Source organism: Phasianus colchicus, chromosome 7, assembly GCF_987193195.1.
Source record: "Phasianus colchicus chromosome 7, bPhaCol1.hap1.1, whole genome shotgun sequence".
Taxonomy (NCBI): domain Eukaryota; kingdom Metazoa; phylum Chordata; class Aves; order Galliformes; family Phasianidae; genus Phasianus; species Phasianus colchicus.
The window spans coordinates 33889483-33916919 of NC_143442.1; the positions used below are offsets into that span (position 1 = coordinate 33889483).

At 41.1% G+C, this 27437-nt stretch overlaps 1 protein-coding gene across 1 annotated transcript in view; it reads right to left on the minus strand.

Moving 5' to 3' along the window:
* ABCA12 (ATP binding cassette subfamily A member 12) overlaps positions 1-27437 on the minus strand; it is a 79833-nt gene that overhangs the window by 41141 nt on the left and 11255 nt on the right. The window contains exons 3-18 of the mRNA XM_031604577.2: positions 20793-20940; positions 18141-18229; positions 16634-16743; positions 15715-15900; positions 14767-14945; positions 12236-12348; positions 11130-11223; positions 6867-11006; positions 6124-6239; positions 5325-5431; positions 4156-4409; positions 3919-4031; positions 3293-3417; positions 2397-2570; positions 1317-1481; positions 110-308 (exon numbers count right to left, since the gene is read on the minus strand). Coding sequence (XP_031460437.2) covers positions 110-308; positions 1317-1481; positions 2397-2570; positions 3293-3417; positions 3919-4031; positions 4156-4409; positions 5325-5431; positions 6124-6239; positions 6867-11006; positions 11130-11223; positions 12236-12348; positions 14767-14945; positions 15715-15900; positions 16634-16743; positions 18141-18229; positions 20793-20940 — 6312 coding nt within the window. The remainder of the gene's footprint in view (positions 1-109; positions 309-1316; positions 1482-2396; positions 2571-3292; positions 3418-3918; positions 4032-4155; positions 4410-5324; positions 5432-6123; positions 6240-6866; positions 11007-11129; positions 11224-12235; positions 12349-14766; positions 14946-15714; positions 15901-16633; positions 16744-18140; positions 18230-20792; positions 20941-27437) is intronic.

Below are 27437 nucleotides of genomic sequence, written 5' to 3' on the forward strand. Positions count from 1 at the left end.
CAACTGGCATAAACCATGAGCCCTCAGAGAAACATCAAGATCGGTGATGGATCTCTTTGGAAATGTGAGCTTTGAAATGTATTTAATATATGGAAAAAGCCAGACTTACTGGAATCATGAGGAATCCCATATTTCCTCATCATCTTTTGGACGTGGACATCCTCCGCAGAACTGTTTCTTATTGGGTCTCCAAAATCAGGAAGCAAGGACTCAAAGAACAGGGGTGTGATCTCCTGATTGCAGAGAACTTTTGACATGGATTTAAATGTGCCATGTGTTACCCTAAAGTTGTTTGGTTTAAGTAGCACCTGCAGAAGAGGGGGAAAAAAAAGCAGCACACAAATATATCACGTATGCTACAAGCATCCTGTTCTGAAGAGGAAAAAGAGATAACAGAATTAGAAGGCAAGGATTAAGTACTTTTACACTGATTTATTACAAGAAGTTTGTTTGTTCAAAATGAGAGGCTTTCCTGGGAAAGCATGCTTTTATGGCTAACCTCTGCTACGTTAGAGGTCAAAAAATCATTTCAAGGTAAGGGAGTTGGTGTGGGTACTGCCCATAACATGTGCAGCAAGGCCATCCAGAGGCATATGTACAAGACTGTAGATCAGAAGAGGAAAGGATCCAATGGTTTTAGTGCAATCTGAAGTTATTACTGCTGGTGCAGCAGGGTTTGTACTGAATATTTTGGGCAGTCTTGAGGCTGCAGACATGGTGTAAAGCACACCAAAGCTGGAACAAACTTTTGCTCTTGGCTTAAATGGTTTTGGATGGTTTGTAGTGGGAAGTTCTCCAAGTTTTCACCATCTGATTTCTTCTAGTGCACCTGAATATTTTGGGGGAAGTCTACCGTCCTTCAAGACAGTTCACAGAATGAGAGAATCATAGGAGATGGAAGGGACCTCTGTAAATCATCCAGTCAAATCCCAGAGATAAAAGCAGGTTCCCTAGAGTAGGTTGCATAGGAAAACATCCAGGTGGGTTTTGAATATCTCCAGAGAAGGAGACTCCACGACCTCTCTGGCAGCTTGTTCCAGTGCTCTATCACCCAGTTGCTCATTCTCTGCATTTTCGTTCCTAGCATTCCCTCCTCCAACCACACTGAACACATACCTGTCCCACTGCATCAAATCTAAGTGCTCCCTTTAAGGCAACGCAAGAGTTTAGTAGAGATTAGTCATAGGACTTTACTGCTTTAAAAGAGGAAGCAGCAATCTATGCTTTAGTGCACCTTCAGCTTCTAAGGTAAGAAATTCCAGTGGAAACTGTTCCAATGGCATTTTACCTCCAAAGCAAATGCAGACTACACATACCTTACTCAGTGGCATCCTTCTAGACTGCCGGAGCTTTTTCAGTGAATGAATGGCTTGTAGCAATGGATCAACATCAGACTCTACCTGGTGTCGGAAATATTTCATTTTTGTCAGAAGGTTTAATATCTTGTCCACAGGTTTCTGAATTTCCTTAGGGAATAACATCTGCAAGAGGCAGGAAGGAAATCAATTACAATTTGCACGAATGTGTGTGCACATGCAGGCACACGCCCATGATCTCCTGCTAATTCCAAGATGGAAATTGTGGGATGTTCAAAACTGTCAGGAGGCTTAGGGAGTGGATGTCCCATGGGAAATAAATGGGATTAGTATTTCTAAATCCCCACATGCTTTTGCAACCCTCTCTCATACATGTTACACATCCTAAATGGCACAAGTTTCCAAACACCTGCAGTTGGGAAACGTGTATCAGGTATTCACTGGGATGTAATCCAAGTTTCTAAGAGGTAGCATTTAGCACAACACAAATGTCAAACACTACAAGTGACTTTTGACCTCAGCCAAATTGACTGGCATTCTCACTTAGCAACTTTTTCCCCTCAGGATCACTTCTATGGCATTTTAAAATGTGTATTCAATACATAGTACTCACTGAACAGTGTTTTTACTTGCTGTTTATGTACTTGTGCATGCGTGAGATATTTGAATCATTTAATAATTTGGCAGTGACAACTAAATTGGGAAAATACATTTTATGGGACATTTTTGAAGGCTTTCCTTTTCAAGGGATAAAAATAATTAGCCCAGTGCCTTGTTTTGGGAAGCCTGAACTCAGCTGGGAATGTTCAATAGGTTGTGACAGCACATAGGTGATACTAGCAGATAGGGAAGCATTTACAGTAAGTCCAGTGCCTTTAAATTAGGTTTGCTGGTTTACACCATCTGGGATCTTCATTTCCAACCACACTGTCACAGCACGGATATCCAATAAAGATTACTGCATGAGCAAAGCCTGATCTTTGGCTTGTGTAAATCAGCATTGCTTTTGGCCACTGCAATCCTTTCAGCCACTACATGCAGCAAAGACTACAGAAAGCACTCTTCAAATCCAATACTAACCTTGTATAAGAAATTGTAAACATCTAAGTGTCGTAACAGGGTGACCCCAAGGATGTACGTCTCACGAGTCCTCTCTGAAAGAGAGAGATTGCAGAACTCTTCTGCTACTATTTGCAGATGTGGGTCAGAAGGATGGATGCTACAAGACTCCAGTTGGAGAATCTGAGAAATTAACTGTGCAAAAGAAAGAAAAGATTTGTTAAGGGCTGGACTACTTGCTCCAGTATACATCGTTTAATCTTGCCCAGCTGTTGTTCCATCCACACTGATGGATGGAATTTCAGAAAATGCCAGAAAATTCCGACTCCAAGGGAAAAATCCTAAGGATTGTGTTCTACTGCTCAGCTTGCACAGTACCAAAAGCTTTTGTGGTTTCTATTGACTGATGTATATGAAATCTGGAAAAGAGCACTCTTTAGGGTTCAGTCCAGAGAAGATAGCTGGGAAGAGGAAAAGCATCTGGAGCTCCATTTGCACATGAGGCTAAGGAAGGAAAGCTCACCTTTCATTACAGGAAGCTATTTTGGACCCCTGACTAATTATCGAATCCTGACTAGAACTGTGCTTTTCCATCTAGACAGCAACAACTTTCAGCACTGAGAACCCCAACAACAACCCTGCTAGGTCTTCATTAGTCTGTTACAGTGACCTGTGCCCCAGCTACAGACTGGAGCAATCATGCATCAAGCAGTCCATAGCAGTAGCAGCTTACCAGCTATTGGTGACAGCCAAAGAGATCGTATGGCTCTTGTTCTCTAATGGCTGAACTGGCACCAGTGACTGCATTTCTGATGGCTAATCTGACTTATAACATGCTATGCTGGTCTGTCCCTGTTGGACCATTGTTCTCCCTGTGCTGTCAACAGGATCTCTCACTACAATAACAACAAACTTACGTGACTGCTGTTTTCTGGGAGAGATGCTTCCAGAAGAGCATCGATACTGGTTGTGGACATTCTTGTTGTGTTTTTGAGATCCTCTTTGAGCTGGTCCACATTTTTAAACACATCTCTTAACTTTTCTGTGAATGAAATCAAACAGAAATCGATACAACAGCTCTCTACAGATGTACAGTGACCTCAAGAACATAGAGAGGACTTTACTTTTGGTAAAAGGTGGAAGTGCCGTATATCATTGCAAATTAAAACAAAAACAAAAAAAAAACTTGTAGAAGAGTCCTATTTCCTTAGTTTTGCAGTCCGATTGCCCACTATGAGCTAAAGATGACAGGTTTAGTGAAAGCAAAGTTTGCACAAATACAAAGACTTGGGATTTTCACTGCTCAAAGTCTTGGGGCAGTACAGAATAAACAAGGCTGGCCTAGCACTGTCTCTAGAATTATCCTAGACAAAGGATCCCAAGGACATGGGACATGGTGTTCAGTTACTTCATTAATTTAATCACAATAATCAGGATTTATTTCTTAGTAGCAGCTAAACATGTCTTGAGATTTCCAGTAGAAGTTATGATGCCAATGATGATGTTCACAAATGAACACTGTAAAGAAAATACAGAAAAGTACCTGGAATGCTGGAATCTGTTAAATTCTCTGTGATGTTCAACATGGAATTCAAAGCTGTCATATACTGAGGAATCTCTTGAAAAAAAGCAATTTCTGGTACGTTTTCTTGAAACCTAAATTGGAAAAAAAATAATAATAATAACCACAAATTTGGGAATATGAGAAGAAGATAAGAAGCCACTGTATAGTTTCATAAATAGAATATTACGGCAGTCTAACTTGGAGGAAGAGCCTCACCACTTCATTTGTGCCTGGACATCTGTGGCATCTCCAATCAGTACGTTCCAAAGCTCCTTGGAGACCCTTCTGCCATTCAGTACATTGGTCACAACTTGATTGCTCAGCTCAATAGCACGGAGAAGCTGTTCATGAGATTGACTCTGTTCACAGAGTTCTCCAAAGCTAACATTAGGGAGATGGCAAATATGCTGTATTGACTTAAAGCTCTCGTAGTCACAAAGAAGTGTTGTCAGATTCCGGAGGAAAGATATCTTCAAAGAACATTTTGAAAAGGAAGACAAATGCACAAGTTAGAAGACAGAATTTTAAAAAGGTAAGTTTTAAAGTCTAGCTGTTCCTTTGCGTTTTTCTGTAGGGTTATTAGTATTTTTAGTTGTATTTAATCCAAAAGGTCTCAAATAGAACAACTCACACCAATTATTCCTTTTGTGATAGGTATAGCTATGTGGATACCAGTTGGTCATCCCTACAATAGTACATGAAAACAGCATATGAACAGCAGCCAGCTATAAGTCAGAACTTCTGCCTCTGCCAGCTTGATGTGCAAATTACAATCCTTTGTCTAGTCTCCTACCATGGGTTTTCCTCTTTTCTGACATCCCTCTTTACATTATCAGCCATAGCAAGAACTGCCATCTGTTGTATGCCTGAGTACATGTTACAGAGAAGCTCATAATATTGTTTTTATAGATATAATAAGCAGTAACAGCATGGAAAATTTATCCTTTTTAAAAATATGCTTTTTTGTACTTTCTTCTATTTCTCTTCTTGAGACAGAATAAAGTGCATACATGGTACACCTAAAACATATATGATATGAGAAGTATTTTATTCAAGTGAGGCATTGCTAAATCCAAAGCTGGCTAGGGAAATCCATAAATAAATATTGCTTGGGTGCTTGATCTCAGAAACTACTGCAGTGTTGTAAGGCATCTACCCTCTCAGAAAACTGGGTACACACTGTGCATAGGACTTGTATAGCAATAAGTTCATCAGCCCAGGAAAGTAATGACTTTTAAGTACAGGCAGAAGACAGTTTCCTTTCTAGCTTTTATCAGCTGTTCTGTGAAGACTTTTTTCTTCATATGCTGTTTTCCAAAATTTCCATTGCATATTCATGTATCACTGCAGGATGTCCTTCAAGTCAGCATTTTAAGCAGACTCACTTTTAGCTTCAGGAGCTCTGGTATGGATGAATGTTCCTCAGAGGTATTATTTTGCATAAAATAGTTTTTTTTCAGATGAGTTTGCTTCAAGAGCAGCATGATGTTTTCTGTGGGAAGATGAAAACAAAAGTTACTCGAAACAAAAACACCAGACTTACAGAAACTTCATAGATGGGGATATTGGCACTTTCATGCCAATGCCTACTGAGCATTGTTAACTTCTACAACATTCAGTTGGCTCAGGACCTCTGAAATCACTGTCCAAGATCTGGATTGCAACCTGCTAATCCAGTTTGAGTAGGTGCTCAGCTCCTAAGGAAACACACCCCACACTATAAACAGGACTTCCAACAGTGAGCTTCAGAGCATGCTCGGCATCTCTATTCTGTCAGCAGATAAACCTCTGAGGTTTTACAATAAGCATATATCATGAATATCTTCTTGAAATATCATGCTGGCTCTCAAAATAACTGCTGTCATCTTAAGGGTACATAAAGCTTGGAAGGGAAAATAGGTTTCTATTCATAAGGATTCGTTATCTGAGTGTCAGCAACCTGTCATCACACAGAGAACAGCACATGTGCCTTTTGTATATAGCTGGATGGAAAACACATCCACAACGTGACATAACTCAAACAAAGAGGAGTCTGGCTTCCCTAAGCCTCACAGCTGCAGTTAATTGCAAGCAGATGAAAACATGTAGCACTATTCCTTCCCACCATTACACAGAACCCTTTGAAAAGTCAGACACAAACATATTGCAGCTGAGGTCCCACAACATTAATGGAATCATGATTACCTGTCAATTCGCTGTCTTCAACTTCAGTGGCATTTATTAAACACATCAGGTAAGGGTTATAGCTGTTATTCACTGTCACTTGTAAGATGGTGCTTTCAAATTCTAAAAACAGAAACCTGAAAAAATAAGGTAGGAATTTAAATCAGCTTCTCCTTCAGAAGCAAGGGATGTTAGCAAGCGACCTGTCAGCTGTGCAGATGCTGCTCCTTGGCAGCTGTAAATAAGAATCCCAGATGAAGCCATGCATCTCTCACAATATTTCCTAAGTGGATACCCATCCTCTTTTATTTCATCCATTATTTCTGCCATTATCTCCCAAAGCTGTCATTTACTCTCAAACCATAAGTAAAAGAACACATGCTTGAAAGATTCACTGTGGATGCAATACTTAGGGAAAGGCATGCTTACAGGAGGCTAAGAAACAAAAATTAAAGTCATATCACAAAAGAAGGGATTCCAAAGAGTTTACTACTGGTGGGAAGCCTCCTACAGAATTCTACTTATACTGTGAATTGAGACATATCAACACAGACATTTTTTGAAAGCCTACTTTCAATTATATGTGCATCTCAGACAGAAATTTACTGTCCTTTGATTTAACCCACGTTACATCTGGTATCTTGAATTAAGGTGATTTCAGAACAAAATTGCACAACTGGAAGAAACTTTTTGTAATGCTGGAAGTAAATGATAGTTGTGACTCACAAAAAAAAAAAAAATTAGTATCCAAAACCCAAACTCACCGTGTGATGAGACTGGTGGGTGACAGGGTTTGGTCACTTTGAGTCCAAGGCAGGGTCTTGCTGTACAGGGTTTCTGCCATGTCAATGAAGTGATGAGTGACTATGTCAAACACAGCATCCAAAATAGTTTTATTGGAGAGAGAAGCTGAGCTGGAACTTGTAGTGCGTTCAGTTAGCAGATCAGAGATGTTCAGCAGCTTAAGAACATAGTGGCCAGCTTCTATCATGTCTAGAGCTGACACATTGCTGGCAAGGTTGTTTGCCACTGCTTCCAGTAACTTTGCAAAAGCAGCCACTTCAGCTAGATTCCTTTCACTGTTCAGTGACCTGTCAACTACATCCCAGATGCTTGAGAAATAGCTCAATTTGGTGAGGTTGTAAGAATCCAGCAACCTCTGCAGCATGTTGTTCATGAGAAGCTCGCTCTGTGTCATGCTGAAGAGCATGGACAGGTTATTCCAGCCTGCAGAGCTGGCAGAGAAATTCAGGGAATTCAGTTCTGTCTCATTCAGCACAAAAGGAAGGAGCATCTTCAAAAGCTGAGATGGGAGCCCACCACCCACCTCCTGGGCTGGGATGGGGCAGGAGGCATTGCCCTGCAGCAGTGTCTCCAGGAGAGCAGCCAGAGCTCTCATCTTCTCCTCTACCCAAGAGTTTTCCACCTCAGAGATGAGCTTTAATTTGGAAAGGAAACGCAGGGAAAACTGCAGAGACTGGATGGTGCACGACAGCTCCTTGGAAAAGCGTTCACTGCTGTTCTTGTAGACAGCAGCAAACTCTGGAGACAGCTTCAAGTTCCTTATGGCAAGCTGGAACGTTTTGGTGAAGGTTTCATTGCGCGCAGTTCCACTCTCGACATCCATGGAGGCAAAGAGGTCTTTGCAGGGGCTTGAGGCTAACGACTCACTTAGAGAGGCATTCTCAAAAAGCATCTGAAGTGTTACATGGAGCACATCCTGAGCGGAGCAATTCTGGATTGTTCTGGCACTGCTGTCTCCATTCTCAAGAAAAGGGCTCAAGGCTAAGAACATCAGATCCACTGCTCTAGCCTCTAATGAAGCATTGCGTGGTAAGAAAGACTCACTGAACTCCTTCGGCAGCAACAGATGGAAGAAATGATAGACAATGTCTGTTTTTTCTTCAAATGTTTTGTTTACATTCGTGTTGTGAAGGGCTTTCATTCCTGCTCTCCACATTTCAAACAATCTTTGGGTAGAGTTGCTGTAAGAATCAAATAATAGGTTAATAGCTTTGAGGTCACTGATATTGTAACTTTTCTGCAAATCTTTTACAAGAAAGATACTCCTTTGTATGGCTTGTGAGTATAGGGCTCCCATGGAGTCATCTTCATCATACAGCTCAAATATGGAGGAAATAAAGGCCATTATCTGCTTCAGTTCCTTACTGAAAGGAAGACTTGAGTCATTTTGCATGGTACCGAACTGATTCTGCAGTATGTCTAGAAGAGACTGGAAAGAAAGACTGTCTGTGCTGTCCCAGTTCATGGACTGAACAACTTCAGCAATCTGGGAGAAAGCATGAAGTTCATTTCCTTGCCTTCGATGAGGAGAACTCTGGAGCTTCTGCATTAGCTTAGACAAAGAAGAGATCAGCAGATAATGATCACTGGTATTCACCCTTGCCACAGCAGCAAGAAGCTTCTCGAGAGCCAAGAGCTGTTCTGCAAAATTTTCTGAAGTTATAGGGGTCAACAAGAAGTCAGAAAATAATGATGACACTTCTTCACTCGTACTGGGATAATTTTCTATGTCTTCAAGCAAAACTGCATGAAGTGCAATCATTTTGATAACCTCCCATGTCTTCTCTGTATTAAAATGAGTCTTGTTTAAGATGATCCGATTCCAAATCACTGCAGCTGTGGACAGAATATCTTGATTTTCCTTCCCTTGGGGATTAGTGTAAAACAATCCTTCACCACCTGTCTCATACAGTGGGATCATTTCCTGAAGCATTCCTTCCAATTCCAGCGTGCTGTTTGTAGCAGAAGTGGAATTGAAGAAGTGTTTCAATAAACTATAATAATCATTCAGATCTGAGGATTTCATTCCTTCAGAAGAATTACCAAAAATATTATATACTAATGTTCTTCCAGGAGCTAGCCCAAAGTCCACAAGAATTAGGGCTTTTTTCACAATTTCCAGGAGTTTCACATATTCATCCACTTCCGTTAGGTTCCATTTGGTGGTCAGCACCTTGCCAGTGGCGTGCCACAGACGCAAAAAGTGACCCCATTCAGACCCGTGGGAAGCATTTCCACCAACCTTTAGTAGTTCATTTATACTGTTGTTCCAAGTGAAAATAGTTGGTAACAGATGAGAAAACACAGGCACCCTACGCCAGCCTGCAGAGCTGGCAGAGAAATTCAGGGAATTCAGTTCTGTCTCATTCAGCACAAAAGGAAGGAGCATGTTCAAAAGCTGAGATGGGAGCCCACCACCCACCTCCTGGGCTGGGATGGGGCAGGAGGCATTGCCCTGCAGCAGTGTCTCCAGGAGAGCAGCCAGAGCTCTCATCTTCTCCTCTACCCAAGAGTTTTCCACCTCAGAGATGAGCTTTAATTTGGAAAGGAAACGCAGGGAAAACTGCAGAGACTGGATGGTGCACGACAGCTCCTTGGAAAAGCGTTCACTGCTGTTCTTGTAGACAGCAGCAAACTCTGGAGACAGCTTCAAGTTCCTTATGGCAAGCTGGAACGTTTTGGTGAAGGTTTCATTGCGCGCAGTTCCACTCTCGACATCCATGGAGGCAAAGAGGTCTTTGCAGGGGCTTGAGGCTAACGACTCACTTAGGGAGGCATTCTCAAAAAGCATCTGAAGTGTTACGTGGAGCACATCCTGAGCAGAGCAATTCTGGATTGTTCTGGCACTGCCGTCTCTATTCTCAAGAAAAGGGCTCAAGGCTACATGCAAAAACTCCCAGATTTTTGCCTTGTGTGGTAAGGAAGACTCGCTGAACTCCTGCAGTACAAGACGTGTTAAGTTATAGACAGCATTAATCATTTCTTCAGTGGAAGCTTCACTGGCATCTCTATAGTGGAGGATTTTCATTCCTGTCCTCAGAAGTTCAGAAAATCTCTCAAAGGTTTTATTGTCAAAATTAAAGAACAGATCTATATATTTTAATTTACTGACATTATAGTTGAGTTGTAAGTCTTTTAATACATACAAGGTCTTTTGTATGGCTTGAGTAACTAGCGAGATATTGGCTACCTCAGAGTTTTCCCCATCAAACTCTTTAAATACAGCTGCTATAAATTCAGACAGTTGACCAAACTGTTCACTGAAAAGACTATTTGAATTATTAATCAGCTTTTCAAAATGGCTGTTTAATACCTCTAAAAACTGCCCATAGGCTACGATGCCTGTATTATTCCATTGCATTGATCTGAGCTTTTCAGCAAGGCGCCAATAGCCATTCAGTTCATGCCACCGCGATTCACCCATGGAGCTTTCTACTTTCCGCATCAGCTCAAACACAGGCAACAGTAGGTAGTCATAACCTATGTTTTCATGTGTCAATATAAAAAATATCTTTTGGAGAGCTAGGAGTTGGTCTGGAAAGCTTCTGTACGACACAGGTTTAAGAAGATAATCAGAAATCAAAGACGGTATTTCTTCAACTCCACTGAAACGATCTCTTAAGTCTCCCAGAAATGATGGCATGCTAATGGTGAGTAAAGTTTTGAGAGCATTCTCAGTTTGTGCTATACTAAAATTAGAATTATTTAACAAAACTGGATTCCAAATCATTGTAGCTAATTTTAAAGCACCCTGAATTTCTTTCCACTGGGCCATTATATTGAAAATGGAAGTCCCGTTAAAGTTGCTCTGTAATTGCTGTGATGTCAAGTTATAGATTTCATCAATTATTTCCTTATTATATTCTTCCTTTAATTTATAATCATGATGTGGAGTCATTCCCAGTTCAAGAATTGCGTACAATTTCTGTAATGTTTCATTCTTCAAATTTCTGAATAGATTTAAGCTTTTTAATTCACTTCTATTCACTTTTTTCTCAAAGCCTTTTAAACGATGTAGAGACTTTTGTATGGCTTCTAAATCATCTGAATTAATGGACCTCTTGGAGACTTTTCCACCAATCTCTGGTAACTTTATTTTTCTGAAGGGAAAAAAAAGAGCATTTTAGTGAATATGAAATCAATGCAACTAGAAATGTGATTTAGAGCAAAGATCATAGATTTGAGTTGTAATGTTAGTAATATCCCTTTAGTCAATGCCTTACCTCAGAACTTCTTCCAACTCTGATACTAAAGTCCACTTATCTTTCCAGTTGAAGTGATTACAAATATATCTGATCACCAAACTTTTTTCTTTATCTACAGCAAACAGATAAAGGTGATATTCATATTAGTCTGGGAAACTGAGAAGAGCTGTTTAGCAAATCTGTCACATAAAATATGCATGTATGCTGTTAGGTTCCTATGACATGACACAAGATACTAGATAGAACTGCCCCTTCAGGGTGGAAAGTCAGGATCCTACTTGCCATTACAGAAATGATTTTCTATCTCAGAAAAAGTTCAATGGTCTGAGTGCAAACAGAGGTCTCCTCCTGATTTAGGACCACTTTTCTATCAGTAACACAGCACAAATTGGCCTAATATTATTATTGGATTTCTCACCGTTCATATAGGGAAACTTTTTACTACCTGCACCTGAGTTTTGACTGCATAATCTATTTCTGTCAGGGTTAAACTCATCTTGATATCTTTTTGTGGTCCAGGCCTCTCCACTCTTCACATCTCCATGTCTTCTCCTACTTGCACGTCATTAATCTGCTTTCTTATTCACCCCAACTTCCACCAACTCCACCAACCAACAAGTAGAGAATGGATGGCATTTAGAGTCTGTCCCTGGCAGCACTTACATGCTGAACCTTTCCCTTGCCCACTCATATTACCTCAGTTAAGAGATAGATGTCTCTATCTCTACTGTAAACAGAAAGTGAATGGAGTAAAAGAATGGCTACTCCTGACATGTACAAGTCCAGTCTCAATCCCTACTTTGGTATAGCCACAAGAGTTTGACAGAGCTCACAGCTACAGGCAGGTATTGACAAAAAAAAACTCAAGGTAAAAATTACTGCTCTCCATTTCCACTGAGACTGCAACTCATGTTAATGCATAATCTCCTGACAAAACCAAGCTTTTTTGCTTTTCCAGTCAAAATGAGGTACTTTATTCATGTTTGTAAAAAGTTGAAAGGAGAATTCATTATGCTGAGCCCTGAACAGTATGCAGTTGGTATGGTTACTTATTAGCCTGCAGTTTGCTTATCCTGGGCACCACAGGTTTTCAGTAGAGATATGACTGTGTGCAGGAATCTTACCTTGCTCCAAGCAATTCAAGGAATATGGGGGATCTGTAACCCCGTTTTGAACAGTTTTGAATCTATCATCAGTAACAAGTGATGGAGAGACATTCTGAGCTGCCAGCACAGCACTAAAGGGGAAAAAAAAAGCACAAGGAAAATAAATAGTGGTTGCAGGTTTACGAGAAGAAATAAAGCAAGTGTTCAGATAAGAAACAGCTGGAGTACATCCTATGATTCTTAAAACTTCTGATAGAAAAGACAATGCTCCTATTTTTAAGTATTTGTTTGATCATGCACAAGATACAAAGATAAAGGGCTTCAAAGGGAGATCCGTGGTGGTATATTAGCAGTAATGTGCGTATTGCATTCATTGGAAGCATTTATTCAATGGGTTATGCAAAATCTATAGACCACTTAAATCCTCATAATAGGGCTTAGAAAACACTCAGGTGATACACCGCCCTTGTGATTCACTGCTGTGGGTGAAACTCCTCCTAAGAGAAAGCAAGAGGCAGAGCAGACAAGGCTCCTGAGAGAACAGGCTCCTTGGAGATGGTATTTGCAGATGGAAGAAGCAATCACAAATACATAACTTCTACCATGTCCAATTTTCCTTCTTTCCTCTTTTATATTGTAATAACCAGGCTTTCAGGGAAGCAAGGACTATATGTATACATTTTTTCAGTCTCTGGAAAGAACAAGCTGACAATCAGTCATATTGTATCACAGACAAAGCTATTTGAAAGATTGCCTGTTCAGTGTGTGCAGGTTACTGAAAACTTCACGGTGATTATTTGTCCCTTTTCCTTCTCCTACATAAAGAGCAACTCTTTGCTCTAGCTAAGGTCACTGTGGAATGCATAATCTCTTGCCTGCTCAGAGTTCTACTGGTGATGCACACAACACCTAACTGAGCTGATTCTAGTGGTATGAATATATATATAGTGATTTGTGGGAACAGACTGCCAGTGAGAACAGAGCACCAGGGATCTCTTCTCATTTAACATAATGCCTCCATGAAGGTTTTGTGGACTTCGTGCACACGGTTTCCATTTTGCAGAGGTGCTTGTTAGCACCTGTCTCAGAGGTGAAGAAGCTGCTGTTATAAATGACGTATTTAGTTGAGAGCAATTTCTTGTCTTCCACATTTTTTTTTTTTAGTACAAGAAATTCCCTTCACAGCATTTTTCAGGAGGTCAGAACTGCCTGAGTAAAAGACACGGCCAGGCTAGCTAGGATGTTCTGTTGTAAGCCTCATTAAAAATACTATTTGTGCAATCCATTTGCAGTAACTCTTTACTCATGAGTTTACACTGCCCTGTGCTAGACATAAAAGCACTGCGGTCCTGGGTAGTGAAATTCTCTGTGCCTCTTTGTTGTGCCTCTGAAAACTTTGCCCAACTCTGCAGTCATAAAACAAAGCAGAGCAACATAGTAAATATTAATTCCTCCTGGGCACAAAAATGGTGCTAGTTCTCAAGCTTGATACTTCAAGCCAGTAAGTGTGAACAAATACAATAATCCTGCGACTAAATATATACTAGATATACAGGTTTTTAAATGCCTTGGCAACATGCTAGTGATGAAAAGCAAGCTTCTCTAAGCCTGAGTATAACCAAAGTGATAAAATTTCTATATCGCCTTTTGACATCTTTGCCTAACTGTTCATAGGTATAAGAAAAACAAAAATGTCTGAAGACCTGTTGCTTGCTTTCCTCCACATGCTGTAACAAAAGGAAACTTCAGAATATTTTCTAGCAAATGCAGTCAGACAGTCAATAGATAGATAGATGATTTGGTACAGATTCCCCAGTCTCATGGGTGACTCACGTCCATTAGAGGAAAGTGAGAGTTCAGAGCAACTAAAGACCAGGAAAGGCATTCTGAGGCTAAGCCCATTTTAGAAGAGTTTTTAATGTGCTTCCTAAAGACAACACTGAATATTTCAGCACAGTTAATTAATGCAGTTAAGCCTGCTCTGTTTTCTCATAAAACCATTGAGCAAGAACATAAATGGTACTTTCTTAAAGTCAAATGTATTCAAAGCTCTGTACGAGAAGAACCAGGATCCCTCCCTCCTCTGCTTTCTTGGGATTCATTTTTGAAGAATAAAACAGCAGTAACTGGTAACTGTTTTCTTTAAAGTGAATTTCTGCCTTCCCTACAAATACTTGAGGTGTTCAGAGCCACTTGAATTTGGCTCTGTTGTTTCTGGGAAGGAAGTGGCTAGCTGCCATTTTGGCAGAACAACTATCCAGCAAAGAGGGCTTTCCTTCAATGAAGGACAGGGGGTATTGCTCAACACTCTTTCTATATGCATATGGAAGTAGGATGGAAGACAACTAATAGATCATATCAAGATCCCAATTAAAAAGTGAACAAGTCATGGAAAATCAAAGCACTGCTAGCTGCATTAATGGTGCCATGGCATTGCCCAAATCAATTATGCTTTTAAGTTAATGCCCTTCAAGGTGAAAATGATGCATCCTCAGTGTTCAGCGCAAGCCCATCACCTTTCAGTGCCTTTCCTGGCATTTTATTTTTACCTGCTCGCATTCTGAAGAAAATCAATTATATCTTGGAGTTGCATGCTGCCCTGAAACACATCTGGAGCCAACAAAAAGAGATGCCACAGGGAGGTGTCATTCTGCACTTGGGAGATGAGCGTTAGAAATGAGACCATTTCGTTGACAAATGCTGCCTGGTATTGTGGGTTGTGTTGCACCTTAAAAAATAACAATGAAGAAATTATTTAAGCAGAAAAAACCCTGTTGCTAGTGGGTCTTTTTATGCTTTTCAGTCTGCACTGCACTTTTACACAACTCTACAAACAATGCATTCAAAGGACTCTTGTGACAGGCGGTAACTGAGAGTGACTGTGCTTTAACTTCACACCTCAGATTGCTCAATAAATTCTCTGTTTAAACAAGCCTTAAAATTCAGAATGTCCTAAACAGTCCAAAGACTAGGAATACAAGAAAAATGAATATCAATCCTCACACTGGCAAAAAATAAGGCATTACCTTTAAAGGATCCATTTGCTTTAATTATATAGCTTCCCCAAAGACAAGTGCTGCTTCAGTCATGAGTTGTTGGATCAAATGCAGGAGTTACTGGATGAAGTTATATGGCTGGTGTAATACAGGATGAAATTTAGAGCCTCCCTTAGGTTTAAATATTCTTATTTATGCCACGTTCTCACATTGCTCTATCTACTTGTCACTGGAGGAAGCAATAAAGGCGAGAAACAAAACCTCACGGCACGGTAAGGAGCTCTTAATGGCCACTATTTGGTAGCTGGCTCTCTCTGCCTTTCCCAAAGATCTGTGTGTTTGTGCTAATCCAGTTCACCTCCATGTGCTGTACGTACTTCAGTACAGAGATGAGCTATTCTGAGCCAGGTGGGGACATGCTGTACCTCCAAAACACCGTGTTGAAGTGTGTGAACTAACACGGCTACTAACAGACATCATGAAAAAGTCCCAGGCACTCACCTGAGACAACTGACTTCTAAACTCCTGGGTAAAGGACTCTAAAAGCGATGAGTCAGTAAAGCAGAATGTCCTGTAGATGTTGGCTGCCATCTTCTCTTCGGTGAGACCAGGAGCTGGTACGTATCGTGACAAGATCTCACACAGAATGACTTTGAGATTTGCTCCCACTGAATATTGCACCTTGCCCTAGAGGGTGTAATGTTCAAGGTTAAAGAAATACTCTACTTGTGATGGCTTTAAACAGTGCTGAGACTTTTTTTTTTTGTTTAACAGGGTAGCAGTGACATGTGAAAAGCACTATCAGTACAAGTACAAATGCAGAATTTTAGCAGGTGAACAGCATCACTGAAATCTCTGGAAGTCATGCAGATAAACAGGCATGCATGTGTTTACAGGACTTAATAAAATAAGCAAGCATATTCTACCATTAATAGCAGAAAATGTCCCTAGCATACTGGTGTCCCTCATGTGCTACCAAGCTTCAATTACAAAGGATTTATTCCTATATTGATTCAATTACCTACATAATAAACATACAGTACATGACACCACTGCTTCACCACTGTGAGCAAATATAGAATTCAGTGGCAAAGCCATCTTTAAATTCACATGAAAGAACACCTTAACTCAGACAAGTTTTGAGGAAAATGCCTCAGGTTACTGCTTGCCACTTTTGGTCATTCAAAGTATTATGTCCCAAGGTATATGGTTTATCTGGTTTCTACTTAGAGAATAATGAATTTACCACAGAATTTAAAAGTGCATCCACAATAACTGTCTCCCTCTTCCCAAAATAAAGAAAATTCATATAATAACGAGGATGCTAAAGAAATAAAGGCCATATGTGGTACACTGAGCTTTTAATTCTTTACATATACCTCTACATAAATGCTCAGATACGGCTATTATACAGACTTACCTTCCCAAAACTAAGGATTCTGTTGAACATGTTGAGGCTAGAAGTCAAATTGGATGGTGATGAAATATTCCAAAGTGTCTTTTCTCCATGAGATACCGAATCCCTGAATGCTGCAATAACAATTTAAAACACTGTATTTTACATTAAGTCTTTTAACCTCTTTGCTACATCATGTTACACATTAGCTAACTGACTACAGCTTTGGGCATGCCATCATTAATCCATCTCCAAAGGTACAACCAATGGCACCCTGTAATTATTTAAGATTTTCTTCTGAAGTAATTAAATCCTGGATTACGTTGCTTCCTTCTGTAACTTTTTTGAAATTAAAGGTATTTAACTATTTGCTTGTAGTCAAATGCTAATTTCCATCTGTATTCTACAGTCCCACAGCTCCCCAACACAGGGAGAGACATAGGCAGCCTTACAAGGAAGCCCACACAAGCTCAAGCTTGCAGTCCCATAAGGGAGAGCTCTCCAGGTATCCTTGGCACCAGTGGGTGATAGTCATTATTCAGGAACAGCTTAGACAGATTTGGAGCACCGCTGCCTGCTACACATCGTGGCACACTGTTAGGTCACCACTGATGCACACCAAAGCCAACATTTGCACTCAGCATTCTTTGCAAAACACACAGCTCCATGAAATCAAAGGAGCTATGCCAGTTTACATCAGCCAAGGCTATGACTTATGATTTTTATTTTATCTTTTAAATATGGGGTAAAACGGAGTTCTTTCTTCACTGTGGCCATCAGCATGAGTTGATAGTTCCTATAAACACTCATTGATTTTTCTCCCTGTGCCCCTGTGTTCAGTTCCTTTTGTGTGCCCATGCACCAAGGAGTGAATGCATTGCCAGGAATGTTAATTGGAACGCTGAACGACAGGGGCAGAACAGTCACAGAATGCAAATCTGTAATCATTCATTTGATTGTGAGCTCCCTGGCAAAAGGGCTATTCATCATAATGACTTGTAGGTAGTACTAGCCATTACCACAAATAAATAATAACTGTAATGATTTTACTGAAAATTTAAGCCTGAAAGTTCCTTCAGGAAAGAGAAACACGTCAGAGGAGAACAGCACCAGCAATAAATATCCACTGTGGCACGGAAGAAGACTTGTTTGCTGGATAAACGTGACTAAGAGATGCATTTGAAAAAAAAATCATAAGGTGTTCATGGAAAATTCGTTGGCAGTAAAAAGGTAATATTCCATAAATAGCCAGGTCTTTAATTAACGTCCAAACAGTCTGCAATCTCACATAGCTCCTGTGAAGTGTAACAATTTAACCCTGATTTCTTGGTCAGATTCCAGAATTCTTTTCTACAGACAGTTACTTGTAATTATTCCCAAGAATCTGCACTAATGTCATGACCCGTCATGTGCCTGTACAGAACACACAAATCATTTTAGCAGTGCTCTAAGAACTGCATCTGTGTTGAGAGTGCTTTGAAAGATCACCCTTTAAAGAGCAGGGCTTTGCAGACAGCTGTGAATAACCTACCCAGTGAAGCATTCCTGCTTTTAGGAACCTCAGCACTCCATGGTGATGGATGGTTGTCCTTGGACACTCTAGATGAGCTCCTCCGCTTACTGAGGGAAAGAAGGAAAAAGAAAAAAAGTTATCTGTGAAAACTCAGTTTCTTATGATTAAGCTTACATTTAACTACAGTGTAACTCAGGATGTGTCTATAGCAGAATTTTATGGCAGCTTTGTTGAAACCCTGGTTGTGTAAATGCTGAGTTCTGTCTAGAAGATTGGTATGTATTTTGGGAAAGAACACTGCAGTGCTATTGAATGCTAAATGGATGGAGGGGATTGCATTCATGCCTGATACACAGGGACAGTAAGAACTGACATACATTTTTGGTTATCTACTCTTAAACCAATTCCCACTTATTTGAAAGAAGGCTTCACTGTATCCCCCACCAATGCATGCTCAACAGAAGAAGCAGAATTTCACAACACTGCTAATGAGGATCAGACTGACCAGAGTGGCCTTGATGTAAGCTGAAACAGCTCTAAGTTATAACAGCAGGCTGTACACCTCTACCAAGAAATCCTTCAAGACATCAAGACCTTACTTCATCCTTCCCAAACATTTCACTTCAGGGGAAAAAATGTTGGGAGATGTTGATGTTGAGCTCAGTGTTTGTACTTAGTACCCTTCTATTCAGGGAAACTTCAACTATTTGCACACCTTGGTAAATGCTTCTAGGGAACAGAATAAAGGATGAGAACCTTGCCTATTTTCTCTGCTGACCACTGGCAAGACAGAGTTTTAGGGCAAGTTAGAAAATAGTTTCAGAGGTTTGCAGAATGTGTAGAAAAAACATTCTGGGTTAGCTGAATGTTACAAACTATGTAATGTTAAACAACAGTACATCCAGACAATCAGAGTCACAGCTTAAGCCTTTCCCCTTCATGACAATTTCATCCATCATGATTCTGCTTTTGAGGCAGAGTTGACTCTATACGTGCTGGCTACTGGAACTTTCTCCTACCCAGTCAACCTGCTGATGGGGTTTCATACTCTACTGTATCTTGTGAGGTTTGCTGTGCCTAGTTAATTTTTTTAAAGTTCTCCTGTAGAATATGATGCATTTCTAAAGCTAACCTTGACAACCGAAGGGGAAGTATATCCACACTTGTGTGATACTTCACACAGCTAATTTCTAGCATCAGTAGTGACCAAGATGCTTATTGAGGACTCATGTGACTTGAGCTACATTTTGACTAAATCCTTTGATTTTCACTTGGCAAGAAAAAATAGTTATTTCCTAAACAGCTGTAAAGAAATCAAAACCAGAAAGCAACAAGGATTTGTAGCTATGGAAAAACCATGGAAAACCTCCAGCTTTGGCACTGCAAGTCCCCATTTCTTTGTTTCAGTGCCCCAAATTAACCACTGTTTAACACGCCCAGGAAAACAGTGATACTGAAGAAGCAAGTGAAGAGCATCCAGACACACTGTCTTCCCACAGCATTGTTGTGTTCTGCTGTGTGACCTTGATTCACCTTGTATAATTTCAGTTATCCACACGTTTAATCATCCAGACTCCTTCTAACCAATGGATAGATCCTAACCATTGACTTGTCCCTAGAACAAAGGAGCCCTGAGGAGGCACCATACCCAGGATCCTATCTGATGGAGTCCCTAGTGTAAGACTTGGAGCCCACATTAGCTTTTCAGACTCTCAGTCTCTGGCCAGGAGGGATTTTGAGGTTCTGGCATAGCCATTCTGGAGCAACTTGTCACCTGAAAAGAAGGATGACCAACTTGACCTTGGATGTGAGAGATGTGTACATTTTCTGCTCTCAGACCTCAGACCTGCATGTTCCCTGGGGATATGCCAGAATCTGGGAGCCAAAATGTAGAGACAACACTGGCTGGCACATCTCAAAGCAAATGCTTCTTGGCTAGCACTGGAACATCATTGAGATTGAAATTGAAATGTACAGTGAAGGCATTTCAGCAAACCAGCGTTCCAGTAAAACATGCTTAGCCAGCTCCACTCTGTAAATCAACATGCTTACGGGGGGAAAAAATGTTTCACTTTTTCATCTGTTTGCCTATATGTTTAATGGCATGCACAGAGGACAACCACTCTGGCCGCCACCTGGAGTCTCTATTGAAAGAGCAGTCCGTCCAGAATAAACATATCTCAGAAACTAGAGCTGTTGGGGAACATTTGCCACTTCCACACTACACATCTTGATCTGATCACTACAGAAGGCAGGTAAGCATGCTGGGCTCTTTTGATGTAGTCTTATCAGCTAACATCACGTATGACCCAAGCCACAATCATGCAATAAATGATATATAATACATATATTTCCTCTGATTTCTGAAATCTGTGTAATCAGAAGCATTTTCTTCAATAAGTAAAACTCTTACTATCAAACCTGAAACACAACTGACACATTACCAATAGCTGTCTCTAATGTGAACGTTTTTATAACTCCCTGCTTTTCAGCCCACATTCTCATTTCTAAGTGCCAAAATATCTGAAACTGCATCTGTTGTAACAGACACCTGATAGATGCCTGTTGTGGACACACTTGCACATGCACACATGCATGGCTGCACCCTCTACCTCAAAGCAAATTTTGCTCCACAGCTTGCAACACCCAGGTATATTCAAATTTCCTTACAGTCTGAGAGATGAGATGTCATTAAGCCTTGGCAGCAGATCTTCTGGTGTGTATGGTGTGCCTTTACATCTGGCATCTGAATCACACAGCACAGTTTGCAGGAATGGGAAGAAGCCTGCACTTGGAAGGTTTCGGGGTGCAAGATAACCTGGAGGAAGAAGAAAAAAAATACCATTATTATGATGCAGACATGCATTTTGTTGCCATATGTTTCTCAGTTTCACAGAGGTTCTTTTATTTCACCCTGGCAGCAATCTCTGCCAAATTCCACTAGAAGCCCCTTCTCAACACCAACAGAGCCATGAAAGGGCTATTTAATGAGAAAAAGTCAAGCTATTTGCCAATAAGTAGATACCTGTCAATCCCAAAGCAACTGCAGCATTTGTATTTTAAATAAAACTAGGCATATGGCCAGAGTAACTTGAAGCATCTATAAGAACGTGTTCTCCAAGACTTGGTTTCTGTGCAAAGAAAGCCATAAGCTTCAGCTTCAAGCCAGGATAATAAAAGAGAACTGTGTCTCAGTTTTTACTGTAGAAAGGAGCAATAGATTCAAGACCAGACAACATCCTTTGCGATTTGTGCAGACCTGCCCAAGGAAGGGAGAAGAGCAATCTATCACCACTCCTCCCTATGCCTCCTGCTATTGCAGAGCAGCTCCAGTGCCATCTGCTTGGTGACCAGTGATGCAGGCAGCCAGTGCCCAGGGATGAGATGCATGTCCCTGTCTTCCATTTCCAAAAATACCGAGAGGACCTGAGCAATCAGAGATTTTGGTGTTTTGTGTGCCACTTGCCCCATGCTGCTCACTGCCAGCCTGCAGAGTTCACCAAATGCTTCTCCTCTCCATGACAAACGCTCTAATAAATCTCAAAACTCTTTTGCTGGATCACAGCAATGTATTATTTAAAATAATCATTTGGAAAATTACCTGGCAAAGGACATAGCTGTTATTTCTTCTATGGAACGGAGCCAGATTTACAGAAGGCCTGCAGGCAAGTTTGTGGTAATTGATTACCTCGCTGTTCAGTCTCCAAAGATGACCTATGACTCTTGCCCAGAGCAGCTTTATCTCTAGCACCTTCAACAAGCACATCCTACATTTGTAGTACATTCATTTGTTATAGCACTGGTCAAAAATCAGATATTCCCAAAGGAAATGACAGTATTAGATGGAATATCTGGCTGCCACTCTCCCTGAAGAGACATTTCTCAACCTTCCTCAGGAAGGCTGGTCACAACCCATGGCCGTGTAATGTGGTGCTGGTCCCCAGAAATAAGAGGGAATGTTTAGGCAGCAGAATTTTGGGTGGAACTGCAAATACTCATAGTTTAGCATGGGAGTTCACACTGCTTTATATCACGTAGCAACAGGCACGCAGCTGCTAAGACCTGCAGTGTCAAGCACCCATTTTAGATGTTGCTGTGATTCCTCTGTACCTGAGCAGAGAACTGCCCAAGAAAACTAAAGAAGATGCCCTATCATAGGAGAAAAGCAGAGCTCTACTTGCCTCCCAATGCTTGCTGTATCTTCCGCACCACCAGGAGTTACAATGCAGGCTGAGCCAGCTCCCAGTAATTGCAGAGCACCAAGCAGAGTGAAAGATCTCATTTGTCTCTGTAGGCTGTCCTTCTGGGGTTGAGGCCAAAGGACCAAACATATGCTATTCTAAAGGTTTTGAAGTGGAAATAAGTCCACTGCCCACGAGGGAAACTGCACGGTAGGGCACTTTCATCTAGAAGCATCCATTTGAATATCCCCAACTGCATCTGGGATGCTTGCCCTTTGAGATCACCAATTACAGCCCTGCAAAATGGCCTTCTGCACACCCTGACACTTTCCTTGTTTTCCTTCTGATCTCCAGCATTCTCATGCACCTTGACAAAAATCAACTTGTACTGCAACCCAAACAGGCACACCACAGACCTCACTTTATCAGCACCTTCATCAAAATACTAGCCCAAAGAACTGGAAAGCTACGAGATTCAGGACAGAAAGCTCAAATACACAAAGGCAGACAGGTAGGAGGGAAAGGGCTATACCTTCTACTGCCATCTGCATCTACCAGTGTATCAGCAAATAAGGGCTAAAGCCTTGTAACTCTGAAGTAGCATAGCAGAGGGGGGAACACAAACACAATGCCAGGAGCTTGGGAGCACTGTTCTTTGCTAGAGAATCATAGAACGGCCTGAGTTGAAAAGGAGCACAATGACCATCTCATTTCAACCCCCTGCTATGTGCAGGGTCACCAACCAGCAGACCAGGCTGCCCACAGCCACATCCAGCCTGGCCTTGAATGCCTGCAGGGATGGGGCATCCACAACCTCCTTGGGCAACCTGTTCCAGTGCCTCACCACCCTCTGTGTGAAAAACTTCCTCCTAATATCCAACCTAAACCTCCCGTCTCAGTTTAAAACCATTCCCCCTTGTCCTATCACTATCCATCCTCATAAACAGCTGTTCCCCCTCCTGTTTATACACTCTCTTCAAATATTGGAAGGCCACAATGAGGTCTCCCCAGAGCCTTCTCTTCTCCAAGCTAAACAAGCCCAGTTCCTCCAACCTTTCCCCATAGGAGAGGTGCTCCAGTCCTCTGATCATCTTAGTGCCCTCCTCTGGACCCACTCTGAGAGCTCCATGTCCTTCATGTACTGTAGAAAGATGAAAGATGTTTAAGGAGAAAATCACACAAGGGATCCTCCTGCAACCAAAGCAGAAGATCCTCCTGTGAGATGTAAGTAGCAATGCCATATTTTAGAATTAGACTCAGAAGCATTATGGCTTGAACTAAGTGGAAAAATTAGGCAATCAGTTGCTGTATCACAAGCAAAGTGGCCTGATCCATCAGTGATGAACTGATACAACCCTGTGTTGCTTGTGGCACTAAAGCAGGGGAGGTGCCAGAAAAGGCTTCTCTGGAAGAGGCTGGACTCTAACAGCAGTTTGAGAATCAAGGAAGTTTGTCATGAAAGGCCATAGACAGAACAATCTGAAATGTCCAGGCCAAATTCCCTGTAAGTTCCTCTCATCTTGCAAAGGAGGAAGTTTACTGATGAGAAGATGAGTCAAGAGATTGATGCAAGTCTTATCCCATTCTCCTCCCCTCCTCCATCCACTTTCTTGTGGCATGGAGCTGTGACTCCACAGAGCCACATGAGCTGTTCTACCCACATGCACACATCCATTGGCTGTGTCACACACCTCTGCAAGGATGACCAGGGAGGAAGCAGGCTCTCTTTGGGAGATGTTTATGACCATCTGTCCCTCCCTGGGCTGGGATTTATCCAGTACTTCAAACACAGCATAAGCACTAGATACCAAACTTTATTGAAGGAGTTTTGTAAACGCCCTGCAAATCTTGAAGGACACAGTTTCAATGGTGATTGTTTTGCAATCTGAAACACAATGCTTACTATCACCATTAATGACCTCTGTCATATTTCCCTGTAGGGAATGCCTTCAGAAAGCATCTCCATATCCCACTCAAGTCTTCTGCAGTGCCAAAGCCAAGGAAAAAGGACTTCCTGTGCACAGCAGACCCCAACTTTACAATCCCATGATAGAGTAGATCCACAACACTTGACATCATTTATCACTGTCACAACCTTTAGCTTTCAATGTTATATTTTCCAGAAAATCCAGTTACCCTTGGAGGATATTGCTACACTGCTTCTGAGTCCAGAGGGAGAGATCACTGCATCACTTGTGCCCCTTCTTAGCTCTGTTGGGACATCACCTCCACAGATTTCTTGTCAAATTTATTTGTCTGCAACCAAAACTTGAGCCCAGATCTGTATCTTATTAGTAAAGACTGACTGCTGCTAGCAATGGAAACTGAAGCATAGAGGTATTTTGCTGTCCTCTCTCACTGTGGAGTGCTTTGATTTTCTGTCAGGCTTGAAAGAAAGGCACTGAATCTGAAGCAAACAAGGCAGGCATCCCAAAGGGCAGACGAAGCCCAGGGCTCAGCACTGAATGGGCTGGCAGGTTCTCCCTGCTCATTAGCATCTAGCCAGTCTGGTCACATCCTCAAGAGCTGAAAAGAAACAAGGCTTTTACTCTATTGGGAATTCTGGCTTTTCCACATTTGCTTTCCTTTGGAATAAAATTGAGAAAGTTTACTGCTTTTACTTTGTGGAATGCCTGAGATTCCATCATGCTTCAGCAGAAGCAACGCATTTTTTTTTTTTTTTTTCAAGTAAAGGTGTTTGATATAATAACGATGAAAAATGTCAAGTTAATAATAAATGTCACATAAGACAGATGAAAATTACTGTTTCACTACAATCTATAAGATTAATTGAAATTGACTGAAATGTCCAAATCTAAATGAACCATGTTTTACCCTGCCACAATGGTTTTGTTGTCTTCTCGCGCTGGGGTTTGCACTAGCTGTGTACAGTAATTCTCTGCAAGGAATGAGGCATTTAGCAGAGTGCAGGTACAATGCAACGTGTGCAGCCCCTAACATCACCCACTTCCACTGGAATTCATCAAGGATGCCTCAAAGAAGGCATTCCTACCCACACCCAGCTACAAGGTAGAGTCTTATTTCCAGCAGTCAGGGGTCTCTGGTGGAAACCAACAACCAGGTCATGGAAGTTCTGCTTTCAGGGCTTGCTACCCAACTATGCCATCCATCCTGCAAAATCAGACAAAATCTATATCCCATTTTAATCACATCAAAGATAAGGAATCCCATTATGAATGGCTACTTTCTAAATAAACTGAGGTATGTTACCTTTTTTGGATCTTTTCTTATTAATTTAAGAAGTCCTGTTGAGGTTTTCCTGTTTTCTATCCAGCCATAATTTAGCAACGTCTCCCTACCACTACTTGTGCATGAAAACATTCTCCTGGCTTCAGATTTCACATACATTGATACTGTATATACCTTACACATTAAGTCACCATTCATAAAAAATCCATACAAATCTCAACTCTCCACCCAGTGAATTAAGAGCAATGATAAGCAAATGACTTCATTAGGATTATTATGTTCTTTGAAAATGCATTCAATCTCTGCTACAGCACACAAAGAGACTTAATAACTTAATAACTCTTGGGCCAAGAAAAAGATGGCCAAAAAGTGGTGTGTCGAATAAATAAGTAACATCTTGATCAGTTATGCAAAGAGTGAGTAAATGATCATTTCTTGCAACAGACAATGAAAAGGGAAAGTTTTTTTTTTAAATGAACACCAAAATATTGTGCTATATACTGTAAAGCAGACATTCATTTTAGAACAAATTGGACAAATCCTCCAAAGATGATATTTCAGTGGCTATTAAAAAGGAATATTTGGATTCGAGCCATCTACTTTCTGGCTGAAGAAACCTTCAACTTGTGAAGGCTTCTCTGGTGGAAGTCTTGCTCTGTGCTTCACAAGCTCTCTCAATATGCTCTCTGTGATTCCTGCAAGCTCTCTCAATCATCCCTGAGCAGCAGCAGAGGTCTAACCCAGAGCAGCAATTCTGTCTATCAGCTGTGATTTATAGTTATCTAAGCAGTCACATAACATACAAGGGAAATATTTACTGCTATGGTGTCCTCCTCCCAGCTTTCTAAGCAAAATGTTGGACTAAATTGTGTACGTACAGCATTCTCACTTCTTCCTCATCTTTCCCAGAGTTGCACAGCACTGTTTTAAACTTTATTTCTTCACTTGGCTACATATCCAGAGACAAAAAGACAAAGCACATGCCTCTTTCATGACATGATGACTGCAACCATTCCTCTTTAACCATACACAATTGCCATTTCCAGCTATCTTTTGTAGATAGCCTTATGGTAATGCTAGCAGCCACGATATCTCTCCGAAGTTGAAGCCTGACAATCAAACCCATGGGATAACATGAATTTTGAAGCAGGGTTGTGTTTTTTATGCATATGGAGAAGGAGCCAAACAACTGGCTGGCCTATCCTTTCATCAGTGGAAAGAGAATATTTAATTGCTATGGTGCTTGTATTGATGCAATGCTGTGTGAAAGATTCACGTGCTCTGAAACATGTCTTACCATGAACCTGGAAAAATGGATCTATGTGTTCTTAGAGACCTTGGAATGAGGGCCGTGGTGAGAGCAGGACAAGGAGCCAAAGGACCCCCACAGTCAAATAGGTTCAGAACCTTTCCTCTTTCACACCTGCAAGACCAATGCCCTCAGAAATCCTAGAGTTATTGAGAAAATAAAATGGATGAGGATAGTAAGTGCTACAGTTCCCAGCAGTACAGCTCAAATCTTGTTCAGTGTGTCTAAAGCCCGTGGCATAGCAGCGATTAGCCATACTGATTTTAATGTGATTACTCAGGCTTCAGGTTAAATGTGTACTTAAGAGTTGCTCTGGGTCAGAGCTAATGGTTTGATATTACACTCCCTCTCTACCTAGACTGCCTTTCATATGACAAAGCTTGTTTTTAAAACCACTGCAGAGCTAACAGGGTGATTTCTTTCACCCTATTTTTGACCAACCAGCAGAACTGCCATTTACCTCTCTGCTATTTCCCCTGCTAAGCTGACAGCACTGGAGGAAAACATTCCCTTGAGTTTACCTTAACACTGCCAGACACCAAGAACCTTCAGCACCTGTAGTGAGGTCACTTTTGCTTCTCTGAGAGCCTCCATCATTGTATGTGAGCACAGTCT